We start from the raw sequence: 13,729 nt of genomic DNA, 5'->3' as shown, positions 1-13,729 counted from the left end.
AGTTTGCTCTTTCTCACTTCTGGAGACTTGACTAATATAAATGACTATAAAAAAATTAGTTAAAAATAGAGTTTGTTTTATGGTTAAACATGATTAGCAGGTGATTGTTTGAAAAAGATGTGAGATATATATACACAATGAAATATTACTCAGCCATCAAAAAGAATGAAATCTTGCCATTTGCAATGATGTGGATGAACTAGAGAGTATTATGCTAAGCAAAATAATTCAGAGAAAGACAAATACCATATGATTTCACTCATATGTGGAATTTAAGAAATAAAACAATGAACATAAGGGGAGGGAAGGAAAAATAAAATAAGAAGAAAACAGAGAGGGAGGCAAACCATAAGAGACTCTTAATTATAGTAAACAAACTGAGGATTGCTGTAGGGAGGTGGGTGGTGGGATGGGGTAACTGGGTGATGGGCATTAAGGAAGGCCCTTGAAGTAATGAGCACTGGGTGTTTTATGCAACTGATGACTCACTGAATTCTACCTCTAAAACTAATAATACACTATATGTTAATTAAATTGAATTTAAAATGTAAAAATCTTTAAATCAATAGAGAGAAAGCTGTAGGGATTTAGGAAACCATTTTGTTCCATCATTAAATTTCAGAGTCTAAAGAATACAAAGAAAGGTCCGGTGATTTCCTTGAGAGAATGTAGCCAGTTGGTATCTTGCCTTTCATGGAAGTCTGTCCAGGATAGTATGCTGCCTCTGGTCATACAGCTCCTACCCCTCCAACCCCACTTCCCTTGCCATCCTGTCACCCCTATCCCCTGGATTGTGTCATTGCCTTTTGTATTCTCATTATCTCTGCCTTTAGGTTTGGGCACCAGAGCTACCTGTGATATTTCAAGTAAGTAGGCTCATAGCTTGGGGCAAGCGAGGATTCAGACCTTCAGCTCACTGTTCAGTATAATTCTCAGTAGAACCAAATGTGTCATTGACCTTTTGTGTTCATGAGAGATTAAGAGTCAATGGCAGGGCTCTTCTTAGACTGATGTCTATTATCTTCCAAGTCATCTTGCCCTTGGCTCACACAGAACCTCTTACCTACAGAACCTCTTACCTACAATCCAAAGAGCTTTTCCTAGTTACTCTTTATTGCTTGGTGTTTCAAGTTGTTATCTGAGAACCCTACACTTTATACTCTGGCTAGGCAGTTGTTTTACTCAGCCTCTATAGTTCTTCCCCGTTTTGCTTGGACGTTTCTAAATGGATGCCCTAGGCCCTGTCTGCCCAGCCCCACCCACCCTCTCCCAGTGTTGTCACAGTGTTCTCTGTCCACAGAAGTTGGACCAGGTGTCAGTATAAGACACAAGTTTCTGCCTCAAGATTTTTGACTCTGGGAAACTGGACTTCTCCTGGAGGCTAAGGCTATAAGACTGGAAACCTGGGAGCTTCAAACAACCAAATTTTCAGCAGAGAAAGGCCAACAGCAGCCAAGTGAGAAGACAGGCAGCTTGCACCTGCAGTGGGAGATGGGGGATGGTTCACCTACACTACTCCCCAGTCCCAGGTGTTCCTGAGGCTTAGGGACATTCCTGGCTGTTCTGTCCCTTGGTTGCTAAGCTCCTAAAACCTCTCCATTTTTGCTGAAACTGGGTCGAGTTTGGATTTCTTTTATGAAATCAGACGTTCTAACCAATAAAATACCACTAATAGTCATTTTTGTTTATGTGTTTATTTTTTGTTATAATACTCTGCATTTATTGAGCACGTTCTATGGACCATTTGAGAACCATTTGCAACCGAACTCTGCATTTATTGAGTACATTCTGTGGACCATTTGAGAACTGAGACCATCTGAGAACCACTCCTCAAAAGATTTTCAAGCCTTGTTTGTACTCAGAATTCAGCATCTTAGAGTTGTTCATCTTACCATTGTCTCACAGCACGTTCTTTACCCCTCTGAATATTTGCTCTTATGGTTGCCTCTGATTCTACTGCTTATTTCTCACTGTAGAACTCTGCCCAGCAAAGTTCTGCTCTTCCTTCAAAGCCAACTTTGATGTCTTCCCTGCTCCAGGCAGAATGAATCACTCCCTTTCTTCTTGCTCTCCAATTCACATTAAATTATGGTTAATTGCTTACATGTCTAACTCCAATACTGTGTTGAGAGCACCATGCAGGCATGGATTGTGTGTCCTTGATTTGTCTTTACTCCTGTTCTGAACACAATACCTGCCTAGAATGGGTGCTTAATAACTTCTTGTTGAGGTAAATCGATTTGGGGAACATGCAGAACCTAACCAGTGCAAATGAAGAAATTATATTCTTGTCCCTGGAAAATATGAAGAATGGCACCAAGATGGCCCCACTCCTAGGGCTGGCTCAGGTGAATAGTTGTCTTTACAAGGGGCGGGGAGATGATCTGGTGTGACTAATGAGAGGCTTCCAACCTATCACTTCTAATTCAGTTTACTCTCAATACCTATTAAAGTCTGAACACTGTTCACTAACTGAATTTGCAATGCCCAGGCACTCACTGTGGCATAGAAAATAGAAAATAGACATGATTTATTTATGATCCTTGACTGCAACCCAGGTGACGTTCTGAATATTATTTTTGTCAGACGTGGCTTTATAGTAATTGAAGGGTACAAGACCATGTAGCATGGGACACTGTTTTTGTTTTCCAGGATTGGAGATGACTATTTCATGGCCCAAGCTCTGAATATGGCCTCTGGGCTTGGCTCTGAAGTTTAAAGATTGCCCTTTTTAGGACAATGATTTTAAATGTCTCCAGTGGCTCGCCTACTCTCAGATCTCTTCCATAAATCAACCAGTGTGAGGCAAATGGCTGCAGGAAATGGGTGTTGAGCCTTACTGCATATGGACCAGGTGGTACAGAAGCCAGTGAAAATGAGGAAACAAGAGAAATCACTGTTTGGCTTACAAATCCAACACTCTCAGCTGCACGTGATTTACCAACTTCTTAGTAACTATGGCCCATATTTTATCTCAATTCTTGCTCAACTAACTTCCCACCCTATTTTTGGATTTCCTCCTTTCCACTTATAATTATTAAATGATCACAAAATGAAACCTGATATTCACATAAGAAAACAGGAGGAGGCACAACTCGTGTAAAATAAATTATGAAAAATACTTGAAAGATAAATTAAAAATGACTCTTGGGCGCCTGGGTGGCTCAGTGGGTTAAGCCGCTGCCTTCGGCTCAGGTCATGATCTCAGGGTCCTGGGATCGAGTCCCGCATCAGGCTCTCTGCTCAGCAGGGAGCCTGCTTCCTCCTCTCTCTCTCTCTGCCTGCCTCTCTGCCTACTTGTGATCTCTCTCTGTCAAATAAATAAAAATCTTTATTAAAAAAATGACTCTTGAAGTATCTGTACATTAGCCCCTGTGGAAGAGCATAAATAAATGAGCATTCACTGAGCTTTAGACATTCTTCTCGTTGAATTAGAAATATTTAATTAGAAACACAGTTGCGAAGCACAGTTGTGAGCACAGTAAACATCTTGGATACGTAAAATAAGAAGCTTATGTATTTTTGACACTTTTAAAAAAAGATTTTATATATTTATTTGACACAGAGAGAGAGATCACAAGTAGGCAGAGAGACAAGCAGAGGGAGAGGGGGAAACAGGGTCCCTGAGCAGAGAGCCTGATGTGGGGCTCGACCCCAGGACCCTGAGATCATGACCTGAGCCAAAGGCAGAGGCTTAACCCACTGAGCCACTCAGGTGCCCCTATTTTTGACACTTTTATGGCAACAGTATTATAATAACATTAATTTGAGCATAATAATCAATATGTAATTCTTCTGTTGCTTATTTGAGTAGCCATACATTTTTTATTCTTTTGAATCCAAGATTAGATAATACATCTCAATAAGGCCAACTTGAAGACATTTAATAATAGATGGTATGACTAACTATTTTTATGAACCTCTTTTTGTTTTCCCAAGACTGAGAAAAAAAGAAAAGAAAACAAGATACCCTTTGTCATAGATAGGGAGGACCAGACAGAAGAACTAGCACTCACAGCCAAGTTACTCCGCTGTTTGCTAGGTGCTTGTTGGAGATCATGGTTCAGGAATTCAGGCTTTCTTTTTCTGAATGTCCCTGCTTCTTGAGGTTCCGATTTGAATACTTCAAGTGATGACTCACATAGTACGTGACATGATTATTCAAAATCAAACTAAAACAAAGATGCCATTGCTATTTCAAGATTTTGCTCTTCATTTTCTGGCTTCTACCATCTCTCAAGCACCACACCAAGAAAGAACCTTCATGACCAGTGAGGAGGACGGCCTCTGTTCCTCCCCTTATATCCATGGAAATAGAGGAACTCTTAACTTTCAAGGAAAAATAAATGTACTCTGTGAACAAACATAGGCAGCTAAGGAGACACAATGGCTGAATGTAATGTGGTGTCCCGAGTGGGGTCCCAGAACAGGAAAAGGCCATTAGTGACAAAGCTAGAGAAATCCAAATGAGGTTTGGAGTGTGATAAAGAGTAATCGCCAATGTTAATCTCCTCATTTTGACAAATGCACGAGGGGGGTGGATGCAAGATGTTACCATTAGAGGAAACTAGCTAAAGAGCATATGGGAACTCCCGGAACTATCTTTTCAATTTTTCTGTAAATGTAAAATTATTTCAAAATTAAAAGTTTACTGAGAGAGAGAGAGAGAGAACAAAGCCAAGCAGCCTCTGCAGGTGGAGGGAGTAAAAGGGTTCACACAGGAGAAAGTGAAGCATTGGGGCAGTGAGTGAAGACTATCGTCAAATGAGCTCATACAGTAAACGTTCAAAGAAAGTATAGGTGCATGTGATTTAACAGTAAAGACTGCATGAACCAATCAGGATTTGATCATAGTGTTTAAAGATTTGGGTAGATTCAGAATGTTCCAGGTGGAGGCACAACCCAGTTAAAGACTTAAGAGTTGTCAGTAGTGAGAGGAAGGTGTCAGAACACAGCCAGAACCAGCCTAGTTGGAATGGAGTGCTCAGGTCTGAGCAAGGCCAGCTGTGTCATTAGGAGGCCCAGTGCAAAGTGAAAATGCAGAGCCCCTTTTTCAAAAAGCAGAAAATGGCTTTTTCCTTTCTTATGCTCTTTCTCTTTCTCCTTCTCTGTCTCGCTCTCCACTTAACCAAGGTATTTTTTATTTGCTATTTAAAATCTGTTCCCTTGGACACAGGATACTTGCTGTGTGAGAGCAAGCCCCCACAGACACTGGGGGTCTCACTCTGAGATCCCAAAACTCCCCCCACCTATACCCAGGTCCCTGTAGGATTGCTAAGCAAAGACATGGGAGTGGTTGCTGAAAACCCACCCCAGGAGGTGGGGAGGCAACTGGAGGCAAAACCACACCTGAGCTGAGGCTCTGAGCCTAAGCCCCCTGTGTGTGCTCCATTACCCCATTGGAAATTACTTACAAAAAACAAGTTAAAAGATAAAAGAAATCTACACATTCAATGCAATCCCTATCAAAATACCATCAACATTTTTCACAAAGCTGCAATAAGTAATCCTAAAATTTGTATGGAACCAGAAAAGACCCCGAATAACCAGGGGAATGTTGAAAAAGAAAGCCAAAACAGGGGGCATCGCAATGTATTGATACAGATTTCAAGCTGTATTGAAAAGCTGTAATCATCAGGACAGCATGTCCAGGTACTGGCCCAAAAACAGACACATAGATCAATGGAACAGAATAGAGACTCCGGGGCTCCTGGGTGGCTCAGTGGGTTGAGCTTCTGCCTTCAGCTCAGGTCATGATCTCAGGGTCCTGGGATCAAGCCCCTCATTGGGCTCTCTGCTCAGCGGGGAGCCTGCTTCCCTTTCCCCCTCTGCCTGCCTCTCTGCCTATTTGTGATCTCTCGCTCTATGTCAAATCAATAAATAAAATCTTAAAAAAAAAATAGAGACCCCAGAAAGGGACCTTCAACATTATGGTCAACTAATCTTCAACAAAGCAAGAAAGAATATCCAATTGAAAAAAAAAACAGTCTCTTCAATAAATGGTGCCGGGAAAATTGGACAGCCATGTGCAGAAGAATGAAATTGGACCATTCTCTTACAACCATACAAAAAGATAAAATCAAAATAGACGAAAGACTTAAATGTGAGACAGGAACCCATTAAAATCCTAAAGAAGAACACAGCCAGTAACCTCTTTGACCTCGGCCACAGCAACTTCTTGCAAGACATGTCTCTAAAGGCCAGGGAAACAAAAGCAAAAATGAACTTTTGGAACTTCATCAAGATAAAAAAAAACTTCTGCACAGAAAAGGAAACAGTCAACAAAACTAAAAGGCAACTTATGGAATGGGAGAAGATATTTGCAAATGACATATCAGATAAAGGGCTGATTTCAAGATCTGTAAAGAACTTTTCAAATTGAACACCCAAAAAACAAATAATCTGACCAAGTAATGGGCAGAAGACATGAACAGACACTTCTCCAAAGAAGACATACAAATGGCCAAAAGACATAGGAAAAAAAATCCTCCACATAACTTGTCATCAGGGAAATACAAATCAAAACCACAATGAGAGAGCACCAGTTAGAATGACTAAAATTAATAAGACAAGGAACAACAAATGCTGGAAAGGCTATGGAGAAGGGGGAACACTTTTACACTGTTGGTGGGAATGCTAGCTGGTGCAACCACTCTGGAAAACAGTATGGAGGTCCCTCAAGAAGTTAAAAATAGAGCTACCCTATGATCCAGCAATTACACTACGGTATTAGCCCCAAAGATATAGATGTAGTGAAAGAAGGGCCACATGCACCCCGATGTTCCTAGCAGCAATGTCGACAACAGCCAAACTGTGGAAGGAGACAAGATGTCCTTCAACAGATGAGCGGATACAGAAAATGTGGTTCATATATACTGTGGAATATTACTCAGCCATCAAGAAAGGATGAACACCCACCATTTGCATCAACATGGATGGAACTGGAGGGTACTATGCTAAGTGAAATAAGTCAATCAGAGAAAGACAATTTTCATATGGTTTCACTCATATGTGGAATATAAGAAATAGCTCAGAGGATCATAGGGGAAGGTAGGGAAAATTGAATGGGAAGAAATAGGAGAGGGAGATAAACCATTAGAGACTCTTGATGCTAGGAAACAAACTGAGGGTTGCAGAAAAGGAGGTGGTGTGGGATAGGGTAACTGGGTGTTGGGCATTAAGGAGGGCATGTGATGTGAGGAGCACTGGGTGTTATATGCAACTAATGAATCATCGAACACTACATCCAACACTAATGAGGTACTAAATAGGTTGGCTGATTGAATTAAATTAAAAAAAAGAAAGATAAAAGAACCTCCACATGGCAACTATACACAGTTGTGGGGGAGGTGTGTGAGGTCCTTCTGAGCCCTGAGTGACTGCATGGTCCAAAGACCCATGAAGCTGACCCACCCTGGGCAGGGATGCATGGAAGACTAATCAGAATTAGGAGGGGCTGGGCCTATGGAGGATCCTGAAGGCTGGGTTTTCCTCTGGGAGTGGATAGAGGCCAGAGTTGATTGAGAAGACACAAACTAATTGGATTTTTCTGACCAATTCAATGGAAACGTGTAGAGTGGACTTCATAAGAAACACCATGGGCAGTTTCATGGGTTAAGAATTTAACAGTCAATCTTAGGAGGAAAAGGGAAAAAGCACCTGTGACAGAACCGTTTCCTTCCCTTGAGGTTAACTATTTGACTGCATTAGCAGTTCTAACTCAGAACAGATGTATCCACCCAAACCATTTACCATTTTGTCAAATTTGTTTTTGGTTGACAGATTTATCTAAAAGGACCCTTTATCTTGGGGACACAAACCTTGCCAGTATAGAATTTTCTTTTTAAGAGCCCCTCTTATAAAATTACAATTGAGCTCAATGAATGTCCCTGATATCGAGACTGTGACTCCTGCTGCCATGTGTTTTACTGCCGAGGGGTTTAAAATCTGCTTCCGGTTTGGGGGCACCTGGCTGGCTCAGTCGGTGAAGCCTCACTGCTTTTGGCTCAGGTCATGATCCCAGGGTCCTGAGATTGGTCTCCCTGCTCAGTGGGAACTCTGCTTATCCTTCCCCCTTGTCCCTCATCCTTGTTTGTTCTCTCTCACTTTAAAAAAAAAAAAAAAATTTTTTTTTTTCTTAAATCTGTTTCCAGTTTTTCTTCTGGGAAGTCCTCAAACTGTATGAACTCTTTCTTCCCAGGTACCTCCAGATCATCAGTAACTCGATGTAAACCAGGAGCCAACTGCCCCAGTTCCCACAGTGGCATCAGCAGACAACTGTCCCCTCTTTCTGTCACTGAAGATTCTTCTGCTCCTATTCTTGAACTTCAGAGTCGAGGATCCTCTGGAGTGTGTGGACACAGAGTTGAAAGGCCAAACAGATCAGGTACCCTGGTGACCTCCTCCTAAATAACAGTACATCTAGGTAACCTTCTAACCAGCCATGAAAGATGGTACCATTGGCCCAGAACACAGAGACATTACATGGACTCTCAGGGGTGGGAGTGGGAAGGTTTATCAAGTGGAAGAAGGAAGAAGGGAAATGGATAGATAGGATCTATTAGTGGTGTACAGTATAGCAGAGAAACTGGACACCAGAGACAGTTGTTGAAGGGCTTAACACATGATTAAACAGTGACATTCAATTAAGTTTATAAGGTGACTAGTTTTCTCATCTTGAAGATGTCAAACCCCTGCATCTTTGATCTCAACCCTGGGATGCAGTAATAGCGCTCTCCCTCTCTGAGATTAAAAACACCAGAAAAAATCACAGACTCTGTTTTTGTGCTTGTCACAACTGGCAGTCCTTGGAATCCTTCTAGTTTTCCCAATTTTATGTCTTCTTCAGGACACTGCACTGCCTCCCTGATCAGCATTTACTGGTCAATCAAGACTTCTAGCCTTTCCTCACATCCGTTTGACCACACCCACCAACTCCCAAGTTACTCAGATTATTAGAATTGCTAGATAAATCTGATAGCAGATCCAGGGATTTCCTGGCAAATTTATCATTTTCCAATGTAGCTTAGTCCACTGGGCTGCTGCCCATTCTGTCCTGCTTGGCAGTGGACATCCCATTGCTTTCCACAGAGAAGGTGCTCAAGTTCCCAGTTCACTCACTTCCTCTTGTCACGTGACTGCCCTTCCACTTCTGAAAAGAGTGAAAACAATCAACAATCCTATGCCAACAGATGCTTCCCTCTGTGCCACGATGTCTCTGTTCTTTTGTTTGCCAATTACCATATTTTGGGGCAACCGTTAACATGCGTGTTTCTACCTTTCCAATGTCAACTCCTTTCGCCACATCCTTGGTCACCTCCTTTCCATCTCTGCCACCTGCATTTTCAGTGTCCTTCCACTCATTCCTTCGGTTTGTTCAATAACATATTAAATATCTTGCCTCCTTAAAAACATTAACAAAACAGCAAAAACAACAAAAGACTCCATCCAAAATAAATGGGTAGTTGAAAATAAAACAGAACTTTGAGAAAAGAATGGAATTCAGGGTGCTTAGTATGGATGGGGAATAGTCAACAAAGATATAGAAGAAATAGAAAAGCCTCTTCTAGGGCTCTCCTAATTTGAGAAGAGGTTGGGTTTTTTTTATATATATATAAGAAAAGATTTTTCAAAAAGTGACAGTATTTTAAAATAGTATCTGAGCAGCTACTGACCCCAAGGCTGAGGTTCTTTTTAAAAATGAAGAAAATGACATCTTAAGTCTTCAGAAAGTTTTAATTGGCTTTAATAAGTTGTAGTAATATTCCTATTATCCCAGTTATCTGCAGAATAGAATGTTCCAGTTAATTAAATATACTGGTTAATAAAGACTTGCTCTATCTATCATAGGCAGACTACAAATTTTAAAATCTATACCATTAAAGATCACAGAGGACATAATTTACTTTGTGCGATGATTCACAAGGCACTTGGGGGGTATTCCAGGGCACTGAAGAAAAAAGAGAAAAGGAGAATGATCTGAAGAGCAGCTCACCATGCTTTCATGAATGTGACGTACTTAAACCTCAAAACAAATCCCATGAGACAGGTGTTATCACTGACAGATAAAGAAGCTAAGACTGGAATCAAACATGAGCTCAGGGCCATACACTGATTGCACCCAGGTTTCCAAATTCCAGTGGCCTCTGCCATTAATGACTCTAACCAGGTTTCATGGTAATGGATGGAATTCCTGGTATATCCGTTTTAATGGTCTATACAAAACCATACATCTAAGCAGGACTGCAGAGAATTTTAAACCACCAGAAAAATAAAAGAGCTCTGGAGACCCAGTCTTTCTATGATATTGATAGATGGTGAAATTAAAGAACTGGCAACAAGTAAATCTAGCTAGCAGAAGAATGGTTTGATGCTATGGGGGGATCTAGGTGACTACCGGTGGCATCAAGAGCACTGTCCATGGTACGATGGTGGCACCAAGCAGTCTATGAAGAAAGCAACAGCAAAGGCAGGTATCAGTTTAACGGGATACTGATAAACTTTACAGAATCATCCCTCCTTGGTGAGATGGTCCCCAAGAATAATGTAATCTGAAGAGTCCACCTTTCTCTTAGGCATCCCTCCTCTTCAGCCTCAAGCCAGGCTACCATTCCTGTCAGGAAACAGAATTTTTTCTCCAGACCATTTCTGAAATTTCCAGGGGTTGAATGAAGAGCTCAAGCCTGAAACCTAGACAGAATGAGTATTCAGAATAAAAGGATTTGGACCCTAGAGTCATACCAACGTAGGTTCAACCTTGGACAACTTTTAACACAAGCCTCAGTTTCTTCATCTGTAAAATGGGAGTGGTAATATCTACTTTACTGGGTAGGTTAACGTTTGCTTCCAAGACTCCCAAGACAAGAGTCTCTTATTCCACCCTCTCACTCATTTTATATTTTTCCCCTCTGCTCTCTGCATAAGCCACATGGTTATAGAGAGGATTTGCAGGACTGTTATCAAGAGCAAGAATTGTCTATACACAGTAAAGGGAGCTACCTGGCTCATACTTCCAGACTCATGTCAATGTTACTACATCATGAAAGTTTCTCCCGATCATTTCCCTCCCCATCACTTAACAAGTGCCCCTCTTCTGTTTCTACATGGCCTTGTATCTGCCGTTGTTGGCCCTAACACACTATTTCTGTTGGCCCTAACACACTATTTTGGATGTGTTTTCTGGTTTACCACTAGGCCATGAGCTCAGGTCTTTCATCTTTGAACCCTTAGGACCCAAATAACTAACTAGCTCCTGGTGATCTCTATAAGATTTTGCTGAACACATAAATAAAAGAAGACCAGTTTTCATCTTCTAGAGGCTTAGGCCCTGAGAATCCAGTACCGTTCAGAAGACTTTGAAGTCATACAGTAATTGCTGTGTTTGTCATTGCTCGGTTTATATTCCCCAATTCAGAATTCACCCTCAAGGCTTGCTACTCCCTTCCCAAATAATTATATTAGAAAGCATTACCTGGGTGAAAGTTTTTACCCCAGGGGGGTGGTCATACCTGGCTTATTAAGCAATAGGACCACATTTAGTGGGAGAGAGAGTAGGTTCTAGAGAGAGAAAGTAAGAAACCCATCCGCTACCACTTACAATCTGCAGCCTATACCACTTTCTTAACTCCTTGGACAAACCCTGTGCTCAAAGGAGGTGCTTGGAGACAGGAGAGAACTTGCAGACAATTCTGTCTCCCTTCCCTTGGTATTCTAACACCTGGGATCTCAGCTTGGGGACTCAGTGACTTCTCCCTTTTAACCTCCCAACAAGTGCATAAATTTATTGTGTTGAATTTGTTTCTCTATCAAGAAAGAAGTCCTTTATGATTGTCGCTTTTAGAGAATTTTGACTATTTTTAATGTAAAAAAAATGCTACTAAATTTTCTTAGTAAATGTACAAATACAAAGCAGAACTCATTGTGCTCCCAGAAATACATTAAATTGTAATTCGCTCCAAGGTGGGAAATGACTTTGTGTAGTTAGGATTTGCCCTGTTCTTGGGACATAGTGCTTTTCAATTTAATAGTCAGCTTTGCTGCAGTTTCGAGGTGGGGGGGAACCCACCTTGGTAGACTATAACAACAAATACTTATTTCTCACTTACTTTTCATGTCAGCGGATACAGGGCTGCTTTGGCTGGGATCTGCTCATTCCCCCACAGAGACTAAAAGGGCAACTCCTATTTGGCTTTTTCTATTCTAATGACAGAGAAGATGAGCAGGAGAGGTTAATGGGACCTTGTGATGCCCTTAAAGTTCTCCTGGGAGGCAGCCTACTTCACATCTCTCTGTTCATGTTTGATTAGACCAAGCAGGTCATGTGGCCAAGTCGAAGTCTTTGGAGCTGAGATATGTAATGCTTTCATGAAGAAGTGATTAGAGTACCTGGAAGAACAGCACAGCATCCACCAAGTTCATGAGCATTGTCGTGACCTTAACAACGGGTAGGGGTCAAGATCCATACTGTACCTTACAGAGCAAAGATTCAGGAGAGAAAGGGAGACAGAGTTAATCCCTTTAAATGATGGTAAAAAAGCAAAACCCTGATGATACTACTGTCTGCCTCTTTGGTTGCTGTCCTATAACCTGATTTCCACACATCTGTATTCCTCTCCTGTTCTCAGGGGATGATGGAACACAGACTCATCCTGAGAACAGCAGCCAAGAAAACAGAATCAAGGCTCGCTGCCAGTCTTGCACGTCCATGGTTCTGAAGGCTGTCTGGGGACTCTTGATCATCTTGTCAGTGTCATCGTCTTGGGTTGGAACCACACAGATTGTAAAAATTACTTACAAGAACTTCTACTGTCCATTTTTCATGACTTGGTTTTCAACAAACTGGAACATTATGTTTTTCCCAGTCTATTATTCCGGTCATCTGGCCACCGCTCAAGAAAAACAATCTCCGATGAAAAAGTTCAGGTAGGTTTCATGTTAAAGGGCCAGTGCAAGATGTTTTAAAATAATTTTATGAAACTGCATAATTTCTTCTCTGTGGCATGATGAACTGAGTTGACTAGAGGAGTGTGGAAAGCCAGGATCTAAGGTTGGTAATGAATACATGAGCACTAAGAAAGAGAATCAGCCCCCCCCCCCCCCGCCCCCGGCACAAAATTATTGAATGTCTGTCACATGCCAGGCACTGTGCTGGTGCTTTTGTAGATCTTATCTTAATTCATCATCACTGCTGGTAACATGTATCTTTTAAGGCAGTGTTATTATTCTTATGTTAACACAAGAGGAAACAAATTTAGAAAAGTTGAATGACTTGTCCAAGGTCACACAGGTCTAATAACAGGATCCAGATTTAAATCCAGAATTATCTCTGAAAGTCATGCTTTAAGGGAATACCCCAGTGGCTCAAGCCCAGAAAAGAACATGTCTTCATAAGATTAATTGTTACAAAAATATTTGCTCAATGCTGTGAAGTGTGTAAACCTGGTGATTCACAAACCTGTACCCCTGGAGATAAAAATATATGTTTATAAAAAATAAAAAATTAAAAAAAATATTTGCTCAATATTTGGGACACTGTGGTACCTAAGCAGATAAAATGATCTGGTTTCACAAAAAAAGGAAGTTTGGCCCTAATGGTTTAAAGATTTTTTATTTTTTTTTTTTGGGCCGGGGTGGGGGGGGGGGGCGGTAGGCAGAGGGAGAGAGAATTTCAAGCAGACTCCCTACTAAGTGGAGAGTCTGACTCAGGGAGCCTGGCACAGAGCTCGATCTT

The 13,729-nt window shown here is 41.3% G+C and overlaps 1 protein-coding gene across 3 annotated transcripts in view; it reads left to right on the top strand.

Moving 5' to 3' along the window:
- Window positions 1-13,729, top strand: part of SLC35F4 (solute carrier family 35 member F4) — a 236,571-nt gene that overhangs the window by 201,573 nt on the left and 21,269 nt on the right. For 2 of the 3 annotated variants that reach the window (XM_059371292.1, XM_059371290.1), the window contains exons 2-3: window positions 8,201-8,386; window positions 12,624-12,921. In XM_059371292.1, coding sequence (XP_059227275.1) covers window positions 12,704-12,921 — 218 coding nt within the window. In that variant the 5' untranslated portion in view covers window positions 8,201-8,386; window positions 12,624-12,703. Of the gene's footprint in view, window positions 1-8,200; window positions 8,387-12,623; window positions 12,922-13,729 lie in introns of those variants that run through there. The other variant, XM_059371291.1, reaches the window with a different exon arrangement.

This window comes from Mustela nigripes, chromosome 13 (assembly GCF_022355385.1).
Source record: "Mustela nigripes isolate SB6536 chromosome 13, MUSNIG.SB6536, whole genome shotgun sequence".
NCBI lineage: Eukaryota > Metazoa > Chordata > Mammalia > Carnivora > Mustelidae > Mustela > Mustela nigripes.
This window is presented reverse-complemented; position numbering and strand designations above follow the sequence as displayed.